Below are 27,338 nucleotides of genomic sequence, written 5' to 3' on the forward strand. Positions count from 1 at the left end.
ATGTAATGTGCAACTCTTTCCCCAGCTCTCCTAATGCCCCATATCATCTCTCTGTGCACAGACAAATCATAAATTAGCCCCAGAAAAGTAACGAGAGTGACACGAACAGTAATCGTGTACACAAAAAAGCCCCATTCTCTGAAACGGCCTTTGGCTTCTCATGCCTCTGAAAACACATTTTCAAATTGCTTTAGGCAAACCACGACCAATGGAAGCATGCCTTTATTTACCAAGAAAATTATTTTTCACAGCACATTATTTTTCACAGTATTTTCAGCTTTCATTGGATATTTTTCTGAGCGTCAGCTACGACGGGAGCCACCGTAGACCTCTGAGGGGCCCTGGAACAGGAGCTGCGGCTCCTGTCACATTAGGGTACGTCTCGGGCCTGTAATGGCCACGCAGAGCACTGCGCAGCACCTCCAGCCCTGCAGAAGGCGGACAGCACCGAGGCTACAGAGCCTGGCTCGCAGCACCGCCCCAGCCCGCTCTCCCTCAGGAACGCCCGCGTCGCCACCGCCTCCTCCGCGCCACAACGAGGCCCCCTATCCCAGCAGCCACCGCGGCCCGGGACACCCGCCACACTCCAAACTACACGTCCCGGCGTGCACCGCCAATGGCCTCGGCTGGGCGCGAGCGCGGTGCACGCCGGGACAAGCAAGTCCTGGCCGGCCTCACCGACGCCCCCCGCCCCCCGCCCCCCTTCCCCCTTCCCGCCACTCTCCCGCGGCGCCTGAACTTCCCGCGCACGCTCTGCGCCACGTACGCCCTGACGTCACATGGTGTCACAGGGCCGCACGCGCCTCCCGCCCGCCCGCACACCCAATCAGCAGCGCCGGCCTTCGACCCGGCGCCGAGCGCGAGCGGCCGCGCGCGCCTCCCCGCCCCTCCCGCCGCGTCCGCCGCAGCTGCCGCCCCCGCCGCCCCCGGCCCGGCCCCTGCAGCCGCGGGCGAAGTGGAGCCGGCGAGGCCGGGAAGACGCCGCCGCCGCCGCCTTCTGCTCTCCTCCTTTCCCTCCTCCCCGCGCCCCGGCCGGGTCCGTCAACATGGCGAGCGCCTCGTACCACATCTCCAACCTGCTGGAGAAAATGACATCCAGCGACAAGGACTTCAGGTGGGAGCCGCCGCCGCCGCCTTTCCGCGCCCTCCGCCGGCCCCGCGCCCTCGCTGCCCCCGGGGCCGCCTGCGCGCCGGCCCTGGGCCCGATGCCGCGGCGGCCCGGGCGGGGGCAGGTGCCCGGCGGCGGGGCCGGTGCCGCGGGCCCGGGCTGGGCTCGAATCTCTTGGTGCTACCCCGGGAAGAAAGTTCTCGTGAGGGGAGTCCCCCTTCTCGCTGCCCGTGAAGGATGGGGCGCGGCGGTGCAGGCACCGCCGCGGCCTCCAAGCGTGGTGGGCAGAGATTTCCAGCAGCCGGGAGAAGCCGAGCGGCCGACAGGTTTGCTGACTCGCGTGGGGGCAGGCGAGGGTGGAGGTCTGAATTCCTGACCTCGCAGATGCTCAGGAGCCGAAGGGACGAAGCCCTGAGCAACCAGCTGTCGCTGACCCTGCCTTGAGCAGCAGAGGTCGAGTGAGGTGACCTCCTTCGCTTCTTCCCAACTTCAAAAAACATGGTTCCTGTGATTCTACGAATAGGAGCAGGAAGGGACAGCCAGCACGGCAGACTCAAGAGGGTGCAGTGGAGGGCCACGATGATAAAGGGACTGGAGCATCCTCCTTATGGGGAGAGACTGGGGGAGCTGGGTGTTTTTAGTCTAGGGAGGAGAGGAGACCTCATTAATGCGTATAGGTATTTCAAAGGTGGATGCCAAGAGGGTGGTGCCAGACTCTTTTCAGTAGTGCCCAAAGACAGAACTCAGTGGAATGCCCATAAACTTAAACCACAGTGAGTTTTCCTTTAATATGAGGAAGAACTTTGTTACACTGAGGGTGGCAGAGCACTGGAACAGGCTGCCCAGGGAGATCATGGAGGCTCACTCTCTGGAGACTTTCAAACCCCATCTGGACATGTTGCTGTGTCACCTGCTCTAAGTGACTGGATGATGTGCAGAGCTCCCTTCAAACCCAGACAATTCTGTGATCCTAAGCTCACATCCTTCTGGATGCTGCATCTTTTAGACAGTGGGGTTTTGTGCTCCTCGTGTAGTTTGGTACTGCCCCTGTGCATCCAGAGAGAGAAATCCAGTTAAGTCTTATGGGGACAAGACTGGAATTTAATTTTGGGTTCAGGATCTGTCACAGGAGCACTGCTTTTCATTGGATTATTTGCTTGCTTTGTAATAGATTAATAGCAGATAAAATACAAATTATTAGAAAATGAAATAATACGAGTAAACTCTTAAAAAACAGCGGGGGTAATACAGTTACACAGTACCTCTGGCAAAGCATTGGGTTAAAAAGAGTTACATTGTTTTGGTATTCAGCACAACCAGAAATTCAAGTTTGAAGGCTTTACTTGTCAATGAGAGTGTATCAATACAAACAGTGGAAAGGCATAAAATGTACTTGTGTTTTGTTGCTTTGATGCAGCATAACAGTGTTTAGTTTATGATTAAAAGTAGATTACAGTCAAACAAGTTTCTTCTTAATATGTTAAAATCTAAAGAAAATCAGAGGTGGTGATATAGATATAGAGTTAGGTTTTGAATAATCCTGTTAGGTTTTGACAAAGTGTTTTAGCACTGGACATAAATTTCATCTGGGATTTTTGTGTCAGTTTCCTTGAAATTTTAATAGCATTATATTACCTGGAGAGTTCAGATTAGACATTTTGGAAATTAGAAAAGAATACTGATTAGTCTAAAAAGAGACAAACGAAAATTGCCTGATTTCTTTAAATTGTTCTGAAATTTTTTTTCCTCTAAATGTTACAAGATTTTTTACTGTTTTTATGCTAATTTGTTTCTGTGATTAAGTGAAATTTCCATTTTATACTTATGGGGAGGATGACTTACAGTAAGTTTCAGTGGATTTGTGCTAAATACTAATTTTTATGAGTTAAAAACTTTCTATGTAGAACGGGTAGGTTATAACTGTCCAGTGCGATTGTAGCAAACACTTTTTTCTTCTGAGTTACATGTAATTAAAACTTCTTGTGTAGTTCCTTTAGTAGAGCACACTTCAAAAATTATCTGTTCTGGTAGCTTTGTACAACTTTGAAATTCTCAAAGATTAAAAAAAGTTTCTTAACATAGATTAAAATCTAACTTTACAAACCATAAAAAAACGAGTAGTGATAGACCTTTACCAAATAGCTGTTATGGAGTAACATTTTATGAAACTTTATGTGTATTGTGTAATTGCATAATGGATAAAATAGTATTTAGTTCTAGTAATTGTAAATGCATTTATTCTTAGATCACATCTGTTTCAATAGGGACAGTGTAGTTATCTTGCTAGTGTCAGGGAGCAGAGTCAACCATTGAAGCAGGTAGTCTACTCTAAAATGTATTCCTCCTTTTCCTGGATAAACTGACCTGTCCGATGCAGAGCTGGAATATGTACTTCTTGGAAGATGTACATACTTGCAGCTTTATTGTCCACATGGGAACTTGGGCTAAAGTTCTAAAATGAGCAGTCAGGTAAGGTGGCAGTTTACAGTTTGGCTGTGGGAGAAGGAGTGTCCTCACTGCAGCAGGAGAATGACAGCTCTGAGTGCAGGGTGTGAGGAGCTGCTGACATGCCGCCTGCTTTGCGCCACCTGAAGATGTACAGGCAGGGAGAGTTGTGATTTAAAGTCACAGTGAAACTACTTAAAACTATGTTTCTAAATACTAGCCACTTTACGCTAATGCTGCCTGGTCTCCCCACCCCGTCGTGTTGTTTGGGTTGGTTTGCATGTTTCAGTGAAGGAGTCTACCGGGAGAACTCTGTAGTAGTTGAGTGCAGAGGCTGTTGGTGCGCCGAGGATGTGCATGCTCTGCTTAGTTTAGGAGCTAGAAATAGCAGCTGTTGACCACGGAAATGAGGGGAGGTTATTCAGTTTTTAAGAAAACCAGGTAAACACAGCAGTAACTTGGAGACAGTGTTTGAGTGTTCTGCTACTGTGTGACTTGATGTATAGCCTTAAATGAGGTCCTATCTGTTACCTCTACTTAGCAAGTAGCCTTTTTCATTACTGTGCTTAAAAGCTGATGCTTTGCGTCCACAGCCTGTTTTTGTGCACATCTGGTTCCTGTCAGACTGCAGGCTTGCTTCAGTGGGACTGTTGGAGTGAGAGAAAAAGGGGTGAAGTCTTATCTTAGAAACACTTTGAGACTATTAGACTGGAATTATTAAAAGACAGGACAAAGTCCATTATGTGAGGTTGAGGTCCATTATGTGAGGTTAGACATCTGGCATTTGTGATGCATATTAAGATTATCCAGAGTCTTGGCTTTTGTTTTCAGTAAAAAATAGTGTCTGGCACGTCGAGCTGCAGAGATAACCTTCCAAGCATGACCTGAGCTAAAGTGGTGTCTGCTTGAGGCTGATGTGCCTGAAGTCCAAATACCACCCTTAACTAGTGACCTACAGACGCTTGTTTGGAGTTTTGCGTGGGGGTTGGTGTCAGTACCGAAGCCCATGGGATTTGTAATTGGGTATTACATCTGTACTGCTGCTTCTGAGGAGAGAGAGCACTTAGAAAAGAAAAATGGGTTGTGAAACAGACTCCAGAAGGAAAAGAAGCAGAAGGCATAAAGGCAATATTTTTGGAAAGTAATTTTTCAGTATGTCCTTCTGTTGGTGGATATGACTGTTATTAAATAGTAAATTAATTGGTATGAAAGATGATTTTATTTGCTTGATCTCTCAATTAATTTTATTCCTTACTGTGGCACCCTGTATTGTGGACTGCATAAATGTGATCAGCTGTTTTCTGGGCTGTAAACAAGCTAGTCTGTACAAGGCAAGAAAATGAAAACCACATGGCTCATAAGCTTAACTTTTATTTCTACCTTCATTAATTAAACTTTGGGTTTTGTGAATTTTGTGGGAGAATGCATGAGAAACTATATTTTTTTTTCTTGCTTAAAACTTGTTTTAAAATAAACTCAGAGCAGAGATCAGTTGTTTTTAACGAAGTTTTTAAAAAAATGTTGTTTTTTACAGCAGCAGCATAGCTTATGAAAGTACAATTTAAAATCTGTGAAAGTGTCAGTTTTTCTTTGTGGAGATCATGTGGAATATAATGTAAATGCTGGATGTAAAATATGTACCTGTTCTCATAAGAGAAAGATGATAACCTAACTCAGAGTTACTGTCATTTTCAAATAGTTTTTCTTCCTTTCTGTTTTATAAATGCTACTTGCATCACAAAACAGACAACAATAATTCAATGTTAAATATTATTTTGATAACAAATGATGGAAACTGAGAATCTTGAGTCCTGAGCACTGTGAATAATCCATATCCCTTTAGCAATAATTATCTCCTCTTTTGTCAGGTTTATGGCTACTAATGATTTGATGACAGAACTACAGAAAGATTCTATCAAGCTGGATGATGACAGTGAAAGAAAGGTGGTGAAGATGATTTTGAAATTACTGGAAGATAAAAATGGTGAGGTGCAAAACTTAGCTGTCAAATGGTAGGTATTTTTTTTTCTGTGATGTAAAGAATTGTATAATGACTGAACAATACAAAGCACTATTGAAAACTCAAACAACCAGTGCTACACAAAATAATTTTGAAATTGATGTCCACAGAGGAACCCTTGTTCTTGTAGACTATCAGACTTAATTGTTGTAATATAAAAATTTGTGTTTTGTTGACCTTGGGGATTAATATTTGGGGTTTCAGGCACCAAATAGCACATGCATTCCTTGCTGAAAGTATTTGAGTGACATAGTTGTTCTTTGGTGATAGTTCTTGATTGTGAAATAGATACAAAAAGCTTATAGTTCAGTGGTAGTTGCCACGTGGATACTTGATGGTGAGACCTTAGATGATGTGCAGGGAAAGAGTTGTAGTATTGGAGATGTTTTCAAGCAGAGATGAAAACATGAAATGGTAAAGATATGGCCTCTTATCAAATGTGGAACTTACCTCTTCACTAGCATTCAGAATACTGTGCTAATGGTTTTACAAGCTTTACAGGAACTGTAAATGTTTTATGGGATCAGGGTGCATTTACTTGCCTCTCAGAGACTTCTGTTACTTCACTGCTCTCTCTTCCTCACTTTATTGAGCTTTACATATGGTGTGACTTCCAGAGCACCCTTTGAAGAGGGGGTACATTTCTTAAGACTTTTTTTTCTTGGCCATTCTGATTTTTTGTGTGATTTAAAGAGGGCCTTTCTTAAGAGGCATATAATGTTCTTGAGAATGTTTCTTATTTGTGAGCTCAGGTTATTTTTTTAATACTCCATATATACTTCTTATATTCCATGAGGTATGGATTGAAGTAAACGTGGTACACAAGAGCTTGAGAAATTTCACATTGTGACTAGCCAAGTTTGTTTCAGCTTGTTATTCTTTGTAGTTTACCCTGTCAGACTAGCAAAGCAGAAAAAGCCTGTGTGTACCTCTGCTTATGTACTTAGAAGCAGTGCTTGCTTTAGCTTCTGAAGTGTTTTAAGTGATGGTAACCAAAACCTTGCACAGACAAACTGGTGTAGGAATGTCAAGTTTCAAGCCAGATTTTAGCAATATTAGGTATATTAGCACTATAATTGTCACTACTTTTTCGCTACTGTCACCAGGGATGCAGAGTTATTAAATGTGTCTTACCACCTCCTTTTCATAACAAAACAAAATACCCTGCTTCTTTTTTATTCAAACTTCTGGAATGTCTGAATTCCTCATGGTTTCATGGCTTTGAAACAGATTTCTTCTCAATCAGAAGAGCATATTGTTGTGAAACTTGGCTGAGGCTTAGAATTTTCTTTGTGTGCAATAGCATTTTCTGGAAAAGTTACATTTTAGCATACATGTAATACTCATTTCTAATGTACATCCTAAAGCTGTCCTGAAGTTTAGATTAATGCACGTAGGCACATACAGCATGATCTTTAATGGCAGCATTAGAATTTAGGATCTAAAGTGCAAGTAATGCTTACTAAAACATTAAAGAAAGATTGCAAAAGGAAGAGAATTAGAAAATAGATTGCTTCCTGTGTGTATGCACATCCTGCTCTTAGTAACAGTTCTTCGATTTTTAAAGTTTACTTTGGTATATTGATAAAACTCTTGGATATAACTAATGTGACTGAATAATTTTCAAGTTTGGGGTGTTTTTGAGAAATCCAAATAATGTTAAGGAACAGTGTTAAATTTACTTTAATGCGACAACAAACATCATGGAAAAGTTTGCAAATGAATCGTGAACATCCATGTAGAAGGTGGACGTGTACATTCTGTAACACATCAAGTTGTGTTTTATTTGTTTTGGTTTTTGTTTGTGTACCAATCACTTGCAGATATGCTTTGCATACAAAAAAAACCCCCACCACTGTTTTAGAATATTCTCTCCTTAATGCAGGTTCTACTCACAGCAAAGTTTATGACAGTTTTGAGCTTAATGCTGTGGCTGCTTCCTGTTTGCTGTTCTTGTACTCCTTGTTCCTTTTCTCACACTGCTTCTTGCCTGGTTTTGTTATAGACTGGTTTAGGGCCTTAGTTTTCTTCTGGCTTAGTGCTTTCCTTCTGCAATTTACCTGTTGGTAGAAGCATTGGTGGGGGTGAAGGATGGCAGAGGCTGAACACTAGTAAGCTGTAGGTTTTTTTAAGGCAGTTCATGCTGGTATGAAGTCTTCCATCTACTACAACACTGGGTATAAGCCTGATTCATTGGGAAGTTAATTTCAGCCAGCATACTTTTCTTGCCTTTTTTTATTTTAAATATTTTGTGCTCTTCTGTATTTCTGTTTAGGATTTCTTGGCACTTCCAGCTGAGAAAAGCATAAACTGTGTTTTGATCTTTCTTAATATAAATGCTGTGGTGACCTGTAGAGACTATCAGCAGCAACTTTCATCAGACCTTTGATGACGCCTTGAAGTATCAGTTCCCTCTCTCATAGAAAGAGGATTTAAGACAATCCAATGTACTTTCCAATCTGCGCTTGAGATAGATTTTTCCTTGAGGAGGGGAGAAAAAGGGTTGCAGCTTGTTAGAGGAACTTCCTCTACAAGTAAAACAATGGAAAAACCCCTTGCATAAGGGTCACTCTTTGAAGATCTGATTCTCGAGGTCACTGAACAGAGCAGATTTGAAACAACTCGGAGCAACTGTAAAGCAGTATATAATTTTAGGCCAGTGTAGCAACAAGTGAGCAGTGTTCCTGGTTTTGCCTTATCCGCTGCTGCTTTCACACTTGAATAAGAAGAGCTCTATTGGTTAAAATGCTGGTAAACTTTTTTCTTATTATCTCTACAAAGCACACTGGTGATTTTGTTCTTGCTCCTTTCCATTACATTATGCTGTTTTGGGGCGGGATAAGCCATGTAAAAGCAAAGCAGAAGTCAGTTTTTGGGTTCATGAGCATTTGGGTAGCTACCTTGCAAAATGATTGTCCAGTTCATTTCTGAATAAAAATGAAAATTAATGAGCTATATTAGTACTCTTGAAGTAAATTTTTCCTGCCCTAATCTTTGACCCTACAGAAGGGAGCAGAGTTTCATTTGTTAAGCTTGGTAATGCTCTGTTGGCCCAAATTGCACATTGTTTCATGTGTTCAGTGTTGCAGATTCAGGATGAACTGTTTCTCATTTTGACTACTTTGATATTCTGCCATTTAAACCTACACATAGACATTTTTCTTGGTTCACACTGTGACATGTTTCCTGAAACCAGTATGCCAAACTTACCCAAGTCTATCTATGGTGAAAAAGAAAGGTGGGATTAAAGTAAGCGCTTTCAGTGATTCCTCACTTGTGGTACTGTAGTTTCTCTGCTTTTATCAGACTGACTTCTCTGGGCAGAGTTCAATATTGGGAGCTCTGCCTGACGCTGTGAGTCTGAGTCATTAGTGTGAACAGAATGATGCATCTATTGGCTGCTCTGTGGCTGATCCAGTTCAGCAGCTTTACAGCATTTTGTGTGCTTTGGTAATACACTACTGCACATCATGCTCTACTAGTGATTACAATATATTTTTTTTTAATTTGTGAATTTTAATTCTTCCTTGTAAATAAATGTGCTGTTCAGATATGCCAGTTGGAGATTATAATTGATTCTATGTTAGTGTCCAGCTTCCTATTATGGAGCCATGCAATGAACACCTTTTATTTCCAGATGTGTGTAACATAAAGGTGACAGTGTGTTGGTTTTTTTACTTCCACAGGCAGCTGAATGTGAGCTTTATATTTTGAGACAACCTAGTCACGAATTATTGGCTAGTGAAAAGGAAAAGATTGAAGAACACTTAAAACTATCAAAAATGGCCTTCAAGTGTGTAAAATACATGCTTAAGTGCAAAAGCTTTATAGTCAGAACTGATTTTATATGAGAAGGTTATAGTGTATTTTCAGTTTCTGATAAGATTGATTTGTAATGTGGGACTAATAATAAGGTCTATAAATGATATTTACTGATTCTGAAGGCCAGAAAAACTTGAGGGTAGTCTTTTACAAAATTTACTTCACAATTGTTATGTCTGCTTTACTGAACTAATAGGTTGAATAAATCAAACTGAAGATGCCGATTCAGGTAAAATATGACTTAATACTTTCCAGAAACTGTAATTTATAGTGTGTGTTAATATCATTCCAGTGATTTGGTCATCTTTAAAACATTAGCCAAAAAGTGTTTCTGATTCTTAGCTGAGATAAATCTGATTGACTGGCCTTTGCTGTGACTATATTAATTAATAGGTTGCATTTGAAAAATAAGCATATTTAAATCAAAAGAATTCAGTAGTTGTTCAACAGTTCAGGTTTAAAACAAGGGGGTTTTAACCTTGCATACTGTAGTCTGTTGACTGAATTGCACAGGGAAATTAATTTCTCTGGATTACTATGGAGTCATTGTACCTTGGAATTCTATAGGTTTCTGTTTGAGTTGATTTGTGCTTGTGTTTTTAAAACAATTTACTATGCACCAAGAGTAGATGCATGCAACAGTGCTTTGAGTAGCCACAGACTGACAGTCGTGTGTATTTGAAGAGAAACTGTATATAGATGTGTCAATGAATCACGATGAAGGGAAAGCTTGACTGAAGAGTCAAATCAAGTTGTGAAGAAAGCTGTAAGCTTTTTCAGCAACTGGAGAAAATGTTTCAACTGCAGCCAAGGATGGCTTGATGTATTTGTGTGTCAGAGGCAATTATTGGTAATAATCTGTGTTTGCTGATGTTTGTGTACAGATTTATCAGGAGTCTTTCAGTTAGAGGCAGAAAGTCTTTACCAGTATTAGTGTTTAGAAATTATTTTAATAATACATTATTAATTTAACATAATTGAAGCAGTAAAATGACCAGATTACATGGTGGATATGGTCCTCTAAACCTCTCCCTACTCTCAGGGGTTTAATGGCTGTAGAGATAGTTTAATTGAATCTAAAGCAACCAGTACAGTGCTCTTTCCCTGAATTAAAGGGCAGTGTCAGGTTAGGGCATGAGTTCTGACTGCTTTTAAGGAAGGGGGCTCTGTCACAGCTGTTTGTTTCTGCAGAATCTGCTGAAGCAAGTGAGAAACCATCCATTACATCTTCATTTCTGTGCACTTAAAGGGCTTCTTTTTATGCCTTTGATCAGATACCAGTTAGTATCTCAACTAACAGTTTCTTGAAATTATCTGTGTGCTGTATCTTCTAAAAATGTAACCCCAAAATTGTTTTCCTGTTTTTATTTTAAGGTTATCTGTAAATCTCAACTAAATAGTCTGCAAATAGAGTAAATTGCAATCTTTCTGAATTTGTGGCGTTGATGTGATCATAAAGCATCAGTTTCAGATGTCTGTGCCCTAGTTTGACTAATGTCTAACTAGTTCCAAGTTCTCTGCATTAACAAAACTGTGTTAGTTGTGGTAATTCAGTGCCTGGTTTTGGCAAATATGTTTTGCCTTTGCTCTACCTCTACACCCACCTTTCTTCTGCCCCCCACCCCCCAATGTATTTTCAGCAGGTTTTACCATGTGAGTAGGGTGGGTAAGAGAGAAAGAAACCAAGCAGGTTATGGTTTGTGAAGGAACATGGTGATAGACCCCTGATGGCCAAAACGCTGAACCTTATTCTGGTTACTATCATGCAGTAAATTACACTTAGTGCTTGAGTGCAAGGGCTTGCTTGTCCATGTCCCCCACCTGTTTGCATGTCTTGCTTCCTGCTTTTTGCTTCTGCTGGGCATTTTTTGTAATAATTAGGTCTTGCCCCTGTGAATTCTTGGATGTGGGAAAAGAGGGGTAACAACATTGTGGTACATACAACAGATTTGGGGATTTAAGATGTATTTTTGGTTTGTTTTACTGCATAGAGCCATGACCTGAATCCAAATGTTGTATAGAATAAAGAGGCAGTAATTAAGAATATTATTTACTTGTCTGTGAATTACTCGGGCACTGATGGTCAAGCATGTAAACTGATGGCTCTGGCTAGGTTAATTTTTGTTATAAATCTTGCTGTGAACTGAGAAGCAAGAGGGACTCTGGTTTTGAGACTGAAGCAGAACAGCCATACAGAACACACAGCATATTTCTAGCTCCAAATAAAAAAACATGTACTAAATGAATATTTTGCTACTAGATTTATGGAGTCAAGTTATCTGTCTAACCAGATGAAAGTTTTCAGTTTTTAAAATTCTGTTTTGTGTTGCTACCAAAACCAATCTCAAGTTTATGACTTGAATGCAAAATACTGAAATAATATTTTGTTGCAAATTTAATACTCTTCTCTTGTTTTTACAGCCTGGGACCTCTGGTGAGTAAAGTGAAGGAGTATCAAGTGGAGACCATTGTAGATACCCTCTGTACAAACATGCTTTCAGATAAAGAACAGTTACGTGATATTTCAAGCATTGGTCTTAAAACTGTGATTGGAGAACTTCCCCCAGCTTCCAGTGGTAAGGCATTTTGTACTAAAGACTTTATGTAGTTGTATCATTTACTAAGTCAAGAAAATAAAGAAGTTTGGGGTTTTGGGGAAGATAATTCAGTTAATTTAGCATTGTAACTGGTTTCAGTTAGGGTAAAAACATGGAACAAATACCTTTTCAGTTTCTCTTTCTCTGAATGTATTGCCAAATTTTACTAGTATAAGAACTTTTTTTAACTGAAGGATTGCATTAATGTGGAAAACAAACTCAGATAATATGAACTTCAGTATAACAACTTCAGTATAAGCTTCTATTTTAATAGTTGCCTGGTGGAGCACATCTGGCCTGTAGTAATAGTTAATCACATCTTGGTCTTTGGTTGATAATACACATCAAAATAGATCACAACTCCTGAATTTTTCTTTAACCATCTGATTTCTTGTCTCGCTTTCTAGGAATTGTTTTGGGGAGTACCTTGTGTTTCTGGCAGTTATCTGTTAAATTAGTGAAACTCTTACCTCCAGGTTTAAATGAAGGCAGTCTTTCCTCTAAAAGAGACAGTAATTTTGAACGCCTCATCAGTTAATAGCATTACTTTTTTATTCAAGTGCTTTTCAGATATCATAGTGTAGTATATGAAAGAGAATAGAATGATTAAGAAGGCATTTTTAGAGACTGAGATGTATTGAAATAAAAAAAAGCTGTGATTTCAATACCCTTTTTGAAAATTGACATCTAAATCTTATTTCTATCAAGCAGCAGTGAGATGCATAAGCTTTACATAAGCAAGAATTTTAAATAAGTTGTTTTAAGCTTTTACTCTTTTGCCTACACAAAACAAAAGGAGATTTTTGCGTGGAGGTAAAGCTCAAACAAAAACGTAGCAAAGTCTTTCAATATAATTAATATTCCTAATATAAAATTAAACAACATGTTATTTCTTGCTCCCAACTCAAACACAGATTGTTGTCTCTTTTTCTTAGCCTCCATGGTAACACATTAGACTGTCCACTTGTTATGTTCTAATTTTAGTTGTAGTTTAGAATGAACACGATATATAAACTAGATTTACCATCAGTTGGAATGCTATTAATTTTACATTGAAATGTGCAAAACATGACTAGAAGAATTTCCTGCAGGTGAAGATAAATACTAACCACTGTCAGTCCTAACCATGGCATGAGTTCCTTCTCATAATTACTTGAAACAGTGTTAGACAATAAGAGGAAGGGGGAACTATGAGGTTGTTATAAAGACATTTTTACTTGTATTTTAAAATGTTTGCGATAGAAGTTTCCCCCCCTTTCTCAAATGTTTCAGTAGTATTTCAGGTACATACTTTTGAGGTAGCTTGTTGTGCAAAATAATTTTATTTTGCTTTTTTTGCCATTAGTCGTGGCTCTATCTACTTCTGTGCTTTTCTTTACCATATTGTTTATGCCTTTATTTCTACCTGTAGTTTTTTCATTTATTATTCTAGAGTTGTGGCTTTCACTTTGATTGTTTGCCCTTCCAAAAGAGTGTTCTTCTGTTGCGTATAACTTCTGGGACAAGAAGCCCTCCTGCTTAGTATATTTGTACATAGATAGTCTTTCACCTCTAATGCAGAGCATGCATGACATTAGCAAACAGAGTAGCTGTTTAAACCTGTTTTGTTGGGTGGAAAAAGCTTCTTTGTGTAGATTGGGTTGCTTTTCATATTCACAAACATTATCTCTGGTGTTAAAAGCTCTATTTTTTTAATATTACGGAAATGCTGAGGTTTTGTTGTACTTTCAGGTTCTGCATTAGCAGCTAATGTTTGCAAAAAGATCACAGGGCGTCTCACTAGTGCTATAGCCAAGCAGGAGGATGTGTCTGTTCAACTGGAGGCACTGGATATCATGGCTGATATGCTGAGCAGGTAAACATCCCTCCTTTAATATGTGCTGGTGAATGCTCATAAATACTCCTTAAACCTTGAACTTCAGTTTTTCAAATGTTAGAATTAAATTATTCAAAGTCGTATGAAATAATATGATAATATTAAGTATAGATGAAACTTAATTTAGAAAAAAAAATTGAATGTATTGAGGATAATTGGTTGATAGATCAATTATTATTTAGTCTTCTGAACTGGTTTTTTAAGCATATTTTAATGTTTATTGATTTGAGGTTGTATTTTAAACTCATTTCTTCTTTTAAAAAGTTCCAAAAACCTGAAATTTAAAGATTGGATTGGAATCTTTGTGATGTTTGGGAAATATGTGAAGGATTGTTTTACAGTGTATGAACAAGGTTATCTAGATTCAATTGGTTTTGAGTTTGTGTTTTGTCTGTTTTAAGGCAAGGAGGACTGCTTGTTAACTTCCATCCTTCAATTCTGACCTGTCTGCTCCCCCAGCTGACCAGCCCAAGACTTGCTGTGAGGAAAAGAACCATCATTGCTCTTGGTCACCTGGTTATGAGTTGTGGCAATATGGTTTTTGTTGACCTCATTGAACATCTGTTGACAGAGCTGTCTAAAAATGATTCCATGTCAACAACTAGGACCTATATACAGTGTATTGCTGCTATCAGTAGGCAAGCAGGTCATAGAATAGGTAAGAAAAATAAATAAATTATCTCTTGCTTTGAAGTTTTTTAGCAAGAGTAATTGCTTAGCTGATTTTTTTTTCTCTTACCAGGTGAATATCTTGAGAAAATAATTCCTTTGGTTGTAAAGTTTTGTAATGTAGATGATGATGAACTGCGAGAGTACTGCATTCAAGCCTTTGAATCTTTTGTTAGAAGGTAAGTCATTCGTGGATACCTATTTCAAACTTTCTTAAGATCTGTAGTGTGTCATTTGGTTCTAAGCTGTCAAGAGACAGCCTCCTTCATACAAAATACTCTTGCAAGCTTTGAGCTGGAACAGTTCCTATAACTCTATCTTGTAACTTAACTCTTAAGCAGTATGTTATGTCTGTACTCTATAAACTTTCTGCTGTACCATGCCTACTTGTGCAAACAAGAGGTGGGAAGTAATCTAATAATATTTTTGTCCAATATTGATGATAAAAAATTGTTGTCTGAAGGCATATCTGAGTCCTTTGCAACCTTCCAATCTAGCATATTCTGTTTTGAAGTGGCATTGCGCTGTCTGACCTTCCCTTTGAATTTCTGTAGTTCAGATGGATGCCTTGATACTGTCTTGTCTAGTCTCTCCAAAGTACAGTGTGCAACATGAAATCTTTTAGGAATATTTTAGTGCTTCAAAGTAATTTGACTTAGATTGTGTTTTTATATTATGCAGGTGTCCTAAAGAAGTTTATCCTCATGTATCTACTATTATAAACATTTGTCTTAAATATCTTACTTATGATCCTAATTACAATTATGATGATGAAGATGAAGATGAAAATGCTATGGATGCTGATGGCGGTGATGATGATGATCAAGGTATGTTTTCTTTTTGGTTTTGGGGAGAAGATGGGCTTTTGATCCTGTACCGATCTGAGAAAATTGGCATGGGCAGGAATACTCCTGAGTACCAGCATTTTAATGACTTGTGTACTTTGATTCAAATTTGTACTTCTTTTAAACATGGCTAATGAACTCGGAGCAAATGTATAGGATGTTGTTGCTGGAGGTCAGTAATTCTGAGTGAACATAAAATACAAGACAAATATTTTAAAGTACTTGAAAGGTGGAAAAAGGCAGAAGCATGTGGTATGATATAACTAAAGTGAGAACATCAGTTAATGAATTGAAAATACATATACAGCATGGGAAAGGCTTCTAAATACTTTCTACTATTATGTATTGGTACCTAATGCATAAAATCAGAATAGCTTGAAAAAAACTCAGTAGTTTTTGGTAGGATAAAAGTGTTTCAGACTGAAAGGCATAAGGTATTTATTGCTAATATGGTGACAAGCATTGCCAGATGTAATCTTTGTGAAAACTTGGACACACAAGTAATCTGAACTAAGGGCATAAAATTCTCATTACTTGGGGAAGGAGTGAGCTGTATAAGTTGTTTTAAGTCCTGAAAAATCTATTTTGTTTATTTTATACCTTTTTGTTGTTTTTGGGGATGCTGTATGATGCTTCTAGAAAGAAGCAGACAGAATAATTTGTTGAATCTTGATGAGCTAGTATTCACTGTTGCTTTGTTGTTTATGTCATGAATAAAGAAGAATATGCTTTAAATCAGTAGTCAGGCTGGAAATACGATGGGGAGCTCCTTTTCCTATTTGCAGTTTAAATTAATATGTGTTGAAGACTAGTGTGAAAAATTGGCTGAGAATTACAAGTCAGGTTGTTTAGAAGGCTTTTTATATGTATGGTTTTTAATGTAATTTTGAACCTATTTCTTCATGTATTTTATGCAAAGAACCCAACTGCGTTCTTTTAAATTGTTTAAAATGAAACTTGATGCTTTACTTGTCTAGACTTGAACATATGCATAATTTATTTTTTCAAGGGAGCGATGATGAATATAGTGATGATGATGACATGAGCTGGAAAGTGAGGCGTGCAGCTGCTAAATGTCTGGATGCTGTGGTTAGCACACGACACGAAATGCTCCCAGAATTCTACAAAACTGTATCTCCTGCTTTAATAGCCAGATTCAAAGAACGTGAAGAGAATGTTAAAGCAGATGTTTTTCATGCGTATCTTTCACTTTTAAAACAAACTCGACCTGTGCAAAGCTGGCTTTGTGATCCTGATGCAATGGAACAAGGAGAGACACCTTTGACAATGCTTCAGAGTCAGGTTATTTGTGAAAATCTTTGTTATTTTTGTGTCTTGAGAAGACATATTGAAATTGCATCCTGTTCATAAGGATAGTTCATTCAATGTGCTTTATCATGCTTTCCTCACACAGGTCACAGTTTATTCCTGTAGTACTAACAGAGAGAGCAAGCTAGGTAAACTGGCCCAAAAAAAGGCTGCAGTCTTAGAAACTGAAATTGACTCACACAAATGTGCTTATTTAATTTCAGTTGTTTACTCACCTGTAAAAGTTGCATGTTATATGTAATTTAGCCAAATTGCCAAAGCAAAAGTTACTTTGTACATTCTGTATCCAGACATAAGCACTAATGATCAAGATAAAACTTTATCTGCTGCAACATATTTTATTTGCAAAATGAAAAGTATAATGCTGAAAAACATCTTCTAAGTGAATTATTTAAGTGACTTTTCAATTGGTGCTCTTTGCAATTTTTTTAATGCAAGTCACCTTTCAAAACTAAATTACTTTTTAAAGCAATTATTTTCAATCTTTATTTCCCAGTGTTTCTGCAAGTTCTCTAGTTCTGTAGAGAAATCAAGGGGTTAGAATGGACATATTTCTTTATATGCCCCCAGTGATCAGTAATGAAAGAAATGCCAGCTATTGAATCAATTAACAGATGCGTGGTGATTACAGGTTCCCAACATAGTTAAAGCCTTGCACAAACAGATGAAGGAGAAAAGTGTGAAGACTCGTCAGTGCTGCTTTAACATGCTGACTGAGCTAGTAAATGTGTTACCTGGAGCCCTAACACAACATGTTCCTGTACTTGTTCCAGGTATGAGAAACACAGCATCAACTGAAATACTTAGTAATAAATGATATGGGAAGTTCTTAAGTCCCGGCAGTGCTTTTTGCAAAAGCTTTGAAGTGTGGCTTCTGTTGAAAGAAAATGGCAAAATAATCAGCTATTATGTGTATCCATATAAATATTTTAGTCACGTATTTCCATTAATCTTGAAAAGGAGATTGAAGGTTTTTTCTTCTTTATTAAAAAAAAAAAAAGTTAATTTGATTCTTAATTACAAAATCAAACTGCCTTCTTTTCCATCCAAACAGAGAAAAATATTTTCTGTAGATTTTAAAACTTAAAATGTTGAAATTTGAAGTAATGGTGAGAAGTAAGGTTAGAAATGTTAAAGGTTTCAGAATTTCTTTATAAGTAAGAAAATATGTCGTAAACCATTGAATAGCCCATGTGTTTTTATAGAGGAGGCCTAAAAGCTAATTGGTTGAATAGATGAAAGGTGTTTGGAAGCATTCAGAAAGCTAGGGAGCCAGAAGGCATAAATTCAGTATAGCTGCCTTCCTTTGGAAACTTTGAAGTGTTCTAGCAGACTCTATAAATACCTGCCCTAAAAATACATTTTTTGGTTTCTTCCAGGAATAATTTTTTCACTGAATGACAAATCAAGTTCTTCTAATCTGAAGATAGATGCTTTGTCCTGTTTGTATGTGATCCTCTGCAATCATTCTCCCCAAGTCTTTCATCCTCATGTTCAAGCATTGGTGCCTCCAGTTGTAGCTTGTGTCGGTGACCCATTTTACAAGATAACATCAGAGGCACTTTTGGTTACTCAACAACTTGTGAAGGTTATTCGTCCTTTAGACCAGCCTACTTCCTTTGATGCTACTCCTTACATCAAAGATTTGTTTACCTGTACAATCAAGAGATTAAAGGCTGCTGACATTGATCAGGAGGTGAAAGAAAGGGCAATATCTTGCATGGGTCAAATAATTTGTAGCCTTGGTGACAGTCTAGGCACAGACCTGCCTAGTACACTTCAGATCTTTCTAGAGAGACTGAAGAATGAGATCACTCGGTTAACTACAGTGAAGGCCATGACATTGATTGCTGGTTCTCCCTTGAAGATAGATTTGAGACCAATCCTTGGGGAAGGAGTTCCCATTCTTGCTTCTTTTTTGAGAAAGAACCAGCGAGCTTTGAAGCTGGGCACGCTTTCTGCGCTAGATATTTTAATTAAGAATTACAGTGACAGCTTGACAGTTGCCATGATTGATGCAGTTCTGGATGAGCTTCCACCTCTGATTAGTGAAAGTGATATGCACGTATCACAGATGGCCATCAGTTTCCTGACAACACTGGCTAAAGTATATCCTTCCTCCCTGTCAAAGATTAGTGGCTCCATTCTCAATGAACTTATTGGGCTGGTAAGATCACCTCTACTTCAGGGTGGAGCACTTAGTGCCATGCTAGAATTTTTCCAAGCTTTGGTTGTGACTGGTACAAATAATTTAGGCTATATGGATTTACTGCGCATGTTAACGGGTCCAGTGTACTCACAGAGCACAGCACTTACTCACAAGCAGTCTTATTATTCCATTGCCAAATGTGTTGCTGCCCTTACTCGAGCCTGCCCTAAGGAAGGACCGGCTGTTGTAGGTCAGTTTATTCAAGACGTTAAGAACTCGAGGTCCACAGATTCCATTCGTCTTTTGGCTTTGCTTTCTCTTGGGGAAGTTGGGCATCACATTGACTTAAGTGGACAAATCGAGCTGAAGTCTGTGATACTGGAAGCGTTCTCTTCTCCTAGTGAAGAAGTCAAGTCAGCAGCATCATATGCCTTAGGCAGTATTAGTGTTGGCAATCTTCCTGAGTATCTGCCATTTGTCCTACAAGAAATAACCAGTCAACCTAAGAGGCAATACCTTCTTTTGCATTCCTTGAAAGAAATAATTAGCTCTGCGTCAGTGATTGGTCTCAAACCATATGTTGAGAACATCTGGGCCTTACTCCTGAAACACTGTGAATGTGCAGAAGAGGGTACAAGGAATGTTGTTGCTGAATGCTTGGGCAAGCTTACGTTGATAGACCCAGAGACTCTGCTTCCACGACTCAAGGGATACTTGGCATCAGGTGAGTAAGTAATGAACGTATCTATTGGAGCAGATGGCTTTATATGATACGTGTTAATAAATGGATCTAGTTTTGCAAATTGTTTGCTTAAAAAATGTTGTGTTTTGAAGTTTTGCTTCCCTCCCCCAACAATGGAAGGCTAAGGTTTTCTGCTTTTACTAGAAGTTGTTAGTCATACACAACAAGAATAACTTGTTTTCTCCTTTCAGAATAACTTGTTTTCTGCTTTCAGACTTTATATTTCCATTAACAGTGTTATGTTTAAGAAAGAGCTATGAACTTGAAGGGGAATGGGCATGAGCAGCTAAGGGACAAATTAACAAACCAATTGAGACATTTTGACCTTTTTGTGTAAATTATTATATTCCTAATTTTCAGATAAGGACTTCGAAGTTATTAAGAATTAGGAAAGATCTTTGTGCATAATTCAATAATTGGTCTCATATGAAGAACTGTATTCACGTGTTTTCTACACGTGCTTCTGCTGTAAAGGGGAGAATTTTTTTGTAGGCCTATGTGTGATCGTAAATAATCTGTTCTAATAGGCTTATTGCTCAAATTTTCAGTAGGAGATAACATTGCATGCTTATTACAATGTTGTGGTATTTTTCTTGTTTCAAATGTTATATATAGTTATAAATAACATTTCTTGTTTGCTGCTTTTAAGAGTATTAGAAGTCTAAGAGGAATGAGTGGCATTGAGCATGATTTAGATTCAGTTGTTGTTCTGTTTTAATCTTGCATGTTTGCACTTTTGTTTCATATTAGGGTCCTCATATGCTCGAAGTTCAGTGGTGACTGCTGTTAAGTTTACTATTTCTGATCATCCACAACCCATAGACCCACTCTTGAAGAACTGCATAGGTAAGTACTCAACTTATATTGAGAGCTTCTGTGTTTCCAGGCAGGGGAATTACATTTAAAATTTGTTTTTTGTGTTACCAGGAATAAGTATTTTGAAGATAACTAGAATTAGCTGCTAATGATAACTGTTGGAAGAGTTACAAGATATTTCCACAGTAGCAAATTATTTCTGTTAACACTAATTTATTTGAATTCTGAACAGTAAAAATTGTGTCATTAAATATTCTGTGTATTTACTTTGTGATGGGCAATACAAGAAGCTAGTGTTTTTAGTAGGATGGGACCCAAAAGCTGATTTCCTTTCCAATGTTTTTGCCAAATTGTATCAGTTTGATGTAGTAAGATGTACTATTTTTACAAGAAGTGTGGTCTTGAAAATATTTGATATTCAGTCACTTAAAACATGTATGCTTGTGTGAATTATTCTGAACATTACCAGGTTTTGATTTGTAAATATAGTTTGTTATGATTCTGTAATGCTTGTGGTCTGAAAGCATTTGGAATTGTGTGCATTTTTATACAGGGATAAGGTAATCAGAGCTTTAAGTGTAACATCTGTATGGCAAAGACTTTTGCAATGCTGTGGCTTTCTTCTTTTCTCATTTGTATAACAAAGTATTGTAGACTTTTTTAATGTTATGAATTTTTTATGCTAGATTAATTACAGGTCTAAATATTTTTAAAAAAAATTTCTATGCTTCTTAATCTAATAAGAGGGAAAAAATTATGCCTAAAAGCATAAGGTTTGGGAAGAGCAAGATTTTTATTTATAGAGAAATTAAGTCAGTTTACTGTGTGTTATTTTTATCATTGTGTTTTTTTGTTTTTTTGTTTTTTTTTTTTTAAGTAATATATTCAGGAATTATACTTGCAGGTGTTTTTTTTCCCTCCCACTGAAGCTGCCTTGCCCCTTTGGTTTCCTGAAATATTTACTGATTATTCAGTCAAAAAACTATTAGTATCTAGTACTTTAAAAATCACAGTAATTTTGGGTTTTATTACCCAGCTTTTTGGTGGATGTAAGAGTCACTTTGTTTTTACACCTTGTTGGTTTTCTCCTTAGAACATGTTCATTCCTCATGGAAGTTCCTAGTACAGCTTCACAAACATTGAGGATATATTCATGCAGTCTTATTTTAACAAGGCTGTATTATAGAAGTATAGAAAAGTCTAATTTAAAAATGCCGTGAGGTAGGGTGGGATGGGAGAGGTGGTGCTACACTAATATATACTGAGTAGATCTATTTTGTTGTAAATTGGGTATTCTCAGTATATGCCAATTTGGGGGTGAAAAGTCAGTCTATAGTTTCCTTAAGAAGTGTTCTCAAATTCCTGAACTGCAAAAATTGAAATGGATTTTCTAATGCATATTTTGAGAGAATTTTAATAAATAGAGAAAAGGAAAGGTTAAATGTGGTTTTCATTAATTTACATGCTGTATATTTAGAAAAAAGTTTGTGTCATTGTAATGGCCACTTATTTTGATGGTGTTTTTTCTGCTACTGTTTCATTATATGATTTACTATATATCAATTACATATACTTTTTTAAATATACTTTTCATATGATCATAATTAATCCTTTATTTGTGTAATCATGCTGAAATAGCAAGTGTCTGTTAGATTAAGATAATGCCTGCACTAAATACATATTTTTGAAAGTTTAAAACTAACCAAAGATATTTTTAAAGTTGCAGATGAAAAAGATCCTCATAGGTTGCTTTCTGTCTGTGATTGCAGGTGATTTTCTGAAAACTCTGGAGGACCCAGATCTCAATGTCAGGAGAGTAGCCCTAGTGACATTTAATTCAGCTGCCCACAATAAACCATCTTTGATAAGAGACCTCTTAGATACTGTGCTTCCTCATCTTTACAATGAAACAAAAGTCAGAAAGGAACTAATCAGAGAGGTAAGTTAACTGAGAAAAACAATGCTAAATATGTAAGTAGATTATTTTTTAAAAGAAGTGTATTACTTAACTTTTTTTTTTATTATTCCCTGACAGGTGGAAATGGGACCATTTAAGCATACAGTTGATGATGGGTTGGACATAAGGAAAGCAGCTTTTGAGTGCATGTATACTCTATTGGATAGCTGTTTGGATAGACTAGATATATTTGAATTCTTAAACCATGTTGAAGATGGTCTAAAGGATCACTATGATATTAAGGTTAGCTGTCATTTTTCTCTGTGAAAGCAGTGACTTTGTCAAAATAATTCAAATAGTGAATAGACTGAGATAGTAAAAATATTACTTCTTATGCTTAAGTACTTCACTACATTTGCAATTTTCATTGAAGTGTAACTGTTTAAAAGGTTATGTAACATGGTGGGAAATATATCTCCATATATGTGCCAGGCATAACTGTTATTGAATTGGGTTTTTTCCTCACCCTAGATGCTGACCTTTTTAATGTTGGTGAGACTGTCGACCCTTTGTCCGAGTGCAGTGCTGCAGAGATTGGACAGACTCGTCGAACCTTTGCGTGCTACATGTACAACTAAGGTATTGCAGCTTACTGAAGTTCATTATTTTGTGTTTTCTTACAGAAATATAGATGAACTCGTGTTTAAAGAATACCTCTATACTGCTGCAGCATTTCCTGAGTTATAGTTGATGAGCTGCGGTAGGCAGGGTAATTAGATTAGAAATGAAAGCATCTTTATACAAGTGTTAAATTTATTTAAATTACAGATGGAGAGGTAGATTTGTAAAATTCTTTAAAAAAATCCTTTATTTCTTTGATACCTTTTCTTTTGTTCCTTAAAACTTTAGCCGCCACTTGGACAACTTGTAAATCTCACTTCATTATAAATAGTGAAACTGGAATACTGAGAGTTTCTGACTTCTGATGATGGTGTTTCAGACAAGGATTTGGCTGATGAAGGCAGTGTAAAGTAGTACTGGTTTTGTTAGACTTTTTGTCTAGACTTCTGTTACACTTTTTGGCTAGACTTCTGTTAGACCTTTTATCATTTATCCCAACTCTTCTTCATTTATATTAGAGGATTATTGGATCTCTCTAGTTAGTGTCCTTCCATTCCTGCTCTGGTCTTTTTTCACCTGCATGCTCTGACAGTCATTTATTGCCTGATTTACCTTGCTTTTCCATTACCCTAGTCTGCTATAGTTCACATCATGAAAATTGACTGCCCTTAATTGTAATTTATGTTTGTATCACTGAAATATCTTTGAGAATAACAGCAGAAAGTTAAGCAGTTATTCTAATGAGGGTCAGCTTCTTACAAAAGTTCTGTTCTCTGGAAGCTGGGAGTACTGTGACAATAGCTGTTCGAAGTCATTTACTGACCTTACTAGCTAAAGGCGGGCTGTTATAGTTGCTTTGATTTGGTGATTGACTTGCCAGCTTACAACTTTTTTCTTGCCTACCTTGCAGTGTTGAAGCTTCAGTCAATTTGTAAACTGCTGGTAAAAATTCTGCTAGAAAGATATTTGTTTTGTTTTGTTTTTTTGTTTTGTTTTGGGGTTTTTTTGGTTTTTTGGTTTTTTTAAGAGTTTAGATAATTTTGTGAGGAAATACATTTTTTTAAGTATATTTTTAAAGTGGCATAGAGGGAGGATTGAATAAAGTTTCAAACATATTTTCATTTTTTCTGTAGGTGAAGGCGAACTCAGTGAAACAGGAGTTTGAAAAGCAAGATGAACTAAAGCGATCTGCTATGAGGGCTGTAGCAGCACTTCTAACCATTCCAGAAGCAGAGAAGAGTCCATTAATGAGTGAATTTCAGTCACAGATAAGCTCTAACCCTGAGCTGGCAGCCATCTTTGAAAGTATCCAAAAAGATTCATCATCCACTAACTTGGAATCAATGGACACTAGTTAGATGTTTGTCTAATGGGGACCATTATGTTGAACCATATGATGCACTGAAATGACAGGTTATGAGTAAGAAACAGAAAAAGTATCTAATCTACACGTTGTTCCACTTTATTTACCTTTATGGAGACAGTTGGCTTTTCCCATAATTGCTTTTCTAGCATTTATTCCAGAAATGTATTTCCATAGTCCAGAGTTTAACCACTCTTGTTTTAGTGGATTTGGCCACATTTGGGATTTAAGAAGTTGACTCATGGTGTATGGAAATAAATTCCAACATCCATTTGCCCTGTAATGTTTAGGATTAAAATGTCGAAATTTTGTGACCATGATTTTTTTTTTCTTTTATTCATTCTTTCTACTTGTAAACAAACAAGGGGGGGAGGTGGGAATCAAGTGTCCAGGTGCACCATAGTTTTTGTATAACTTTTTATTCTATTTTGTTTCAGCTTCATAAATTGGTTTGGCTGGCAGATGAATTATGTGTAAGATTTATTATATTAAAAAGAGAGTTTGGGCACAGTTCAAAAAGAGCAGACATAAATGTCATTTTTACAGATGTGGGGATTAGAAAACCAATATCCCTGTTGTGCACACTAATTTTGCATGAGCAAGTTTACAAATATATATTGTCTGTAAAACAGCATGTGCAGTTTATTCGTAATGCAAGTTAAAATAAGTTCTACTGTATCAGTGCAGTTTTCAGGTATTTTGACATACAGGCCATTCGTACAGGAAGGGATGAATGAAAGTTTGTTGTCTTAACCTGGCTTTTTAAAATGCCAGTAATATGACCCTGCAGATGTTCTTACAGTAAAAATGGCAGTTTCTGCAGTTTTCATGGGTTTTGATTCCCAATGACTGAATCCACTGGAATCGAGGTGGATAAACCGTAAGATTGGAAGGAAACAAGATGGAGGTAAAATGAGCAGAGAAAACAAGAGCTGCTCAGTGGTTCCTGAACTCGGGATTCAACTTTCCTTTTGTTATAAAAGTATGAAGGAAGTTTCTTCAGTGGATTCTATCTCCTATTCTTTATCTGACAGCTTTTGTTAAGGCACTAATATAGGGTGTTACCTGGACAAGTGTTGCCAGGTCCTCATTTTGTTCTGGCACATGGAACCAGCAGTAGGCTGCAATGATGCAAGTGTCATACATATTCTGGTGAGACAGGAAACAGGGAATGGCCAAAAGGCTGGAGAGAGATACAGAGCAAACAGAAGAAAACATTCTTCTGTGGATACACTGAGGTAATTTAGAAATGGACCAGAAGTGGATAGCTGGCAGTCCCACAATGAACTGGATTTGGGAATTTAGTAACAAAAAGATGGGGGACTCTGCTTCATTACTTGTTTAATGCAACTGCTTAGTTGTCTTTTTTTTTTTTTTTTTTTTTTTTTTTTTTTTTTTTTTTTTTTTTTTTTTTTTTTTTTTTTTTTTTTTTTTTTTTTTTTTTTTTTTTTTTTTTTTCCCCCAAGTCAGATACGAATTTGAATTTTTTTTAGTTAACTGGTATTTTTTTTAGCTAGTTTGATATTTTGGAAACCTGTTACATGGGTATGTGGCATAAGCTGCTGTGGGACTAAAAAAGCATTTTTATGACCTCAGAGACAGTTTACTGTGAGCATTGGGGCTTGGGGGCAAACTCTTTACCTGACACGCTTGCAGCTTGGGAAAAGCAGAGGAGATATTGGTACATTTTATAATAGACAGACCTGAACAAAGAAGTCTGTGAACTCATTCAATAGTAACAATTCTAATGCTGTAGAAATTTTTGAAAATGTAGCTTTCTCTGTCTCCAAAGTCTTCATACTAATGTAACAATTGTCTTCTAGAAGTAGAAATAAATGAGATTAAACATACCAACATATCTAAATGTCATGAAAAGGAGTGGGATGACTAGAGAGAAACCATACAGTAGAAAAAGCACTGTGAATTAGGTATATGCTATCTTACTGTATAACTCATCTACTCTAGTTGCAGCAATATACAGACCTCCTAATTAAGAATCTGTTGTGCTAATTAATTGTCAGACTAATCTTTGAACTTTTGCATTAAGTTTTCAGAGTATATTAAAATGTTTTATAGATCTGAAGTTAGATGTGAGAATGGTATGATAACCATGAACTGTGAGGCTAAAATAGAAGGGAGTAGGTACCAACGGTAAGTGAACAGAATATTCGTAGTTGACAAATCGGTGCTTAAGTGCTACCGTAACAAACACCTGATGTGGTGGAGGCAGATCATCTTCACTTTGTTTTACAGTACATTACAATGGAGCAAGCTTAAGGACAGAAGGGAAGGTTGAGCTATATTATGTAGTGAATGCTTTCTTGCAGAAGAGTAATCTTCACTTTGACCACCGACTAAGCGGGTGGGAACATAAGAACTAAGTCTTCCCTGTAAATTGCAGAAATTGAGTGTGGTTTTCTCCACGTAGCAGTTAGTTATCTTGCTGATATGGGAAGACAAACTCGTAAAGATTGTAACTGCACCATAATTACTGAGATAACTTATTCGTGTTACAAAATCTGACCATGTTAGTTGTTGAAATTCCGCTCACTTTCACTGGATCACTAGATTGAAAGTTTTCTTTGGCTTTCCCTCTGTATATCCAAGTATTTGTATAAGTCTGGTGTGTTTATGCTTTTAGATCAATTACGTTCATGTAATTCTGTTTAAGAAGGTTTCAGGAATACCTGTAGCTGTTTTTAAATGCTAAATATTTGAAACTGAAATAGGAAATTTCTCTCACTAAACCAAAACCAGCATTCTGAAAGGCTGCTCTTAGGATGTTTGGTAAAATTAGAACTTTCTGTAGTATTTTTCATCACTTTGCACATAGACAGTTGTGACCAATTAACAAGCTTGTGCATAATATAAAAATGGTTGGCCAGTCCTCACATTGTAGATTCTTGGGTTAAAATATTTTTGTATCTCAAAAATAGTTCATGCTCTGTTTTTCAGTGAAAGAACTTGCCATCTTTACAAGAGACTTTTTTTCTAAGATTATAAATTGAAACCTATGAGTACTTCAAGAACTCTACACTT

General features: G+C 37.5%; 1 protein-coding gene across 1 annotated transcript; it reads left to right on the forward strand.

The window, feature by feature from the left end:
- Nucleotides 1-934: 934 nt before the first annotated feature.
- Nucleotides 935-25,754, forward strand: CAND1 (cullin associated and neddylation dissociated 1). The gene is made up of 15 exons (XM_066319131.1): nucleotides 935-1,114; nucleotides 5,422-5,565; nucleotides 11,817-11,971; nucleotides 13,724-13,847; nucleotides 14,270-14,526; nucleotides 14,611-14,716; nucleotides 15,219-15,364; nucleotides 16,392-16,684; nucleotides 17,343-17,484; nucleotides 18,091-19,584; nucleotides 20,353-20,448; nucleotides 22,188-22,357; nucleotides 22,454-22,618; nucleotides 22,847-22,954; nucleotides 24,070-25,754. The coding sequence occupies exons 1-15, from the start codon at nucleotides 1,047-1,049 to the stop codon at nucleotides 24,292-24,294; spliced, it is 3,693 nt and encodes a 1,230-aa protein (XP_066175228.1). The 5' UTR covers nucleotides 935-1,046; the 3' UTR covers nucleotides 24,295-25,754.
- The last annotated feature ends 1,584 nt before the right edge of the window (nucleotides 25,755-27,338 follow it).

The sequence above is a fragment of the Sylvia atricapilla genome, chromosome 5 (genome assembly GCF_009819655.1).
Source record: "Sylvia atricapilla isolate bSylAtr1 chromosome 5, bSylAtr1.pri, whole genome shotgun sequence".
NCBI lineage: Eukaryota > Metazoa > Chordata > Aves > Passeriformes > Sylviidae > Sylvia > Sylvia atricapilla.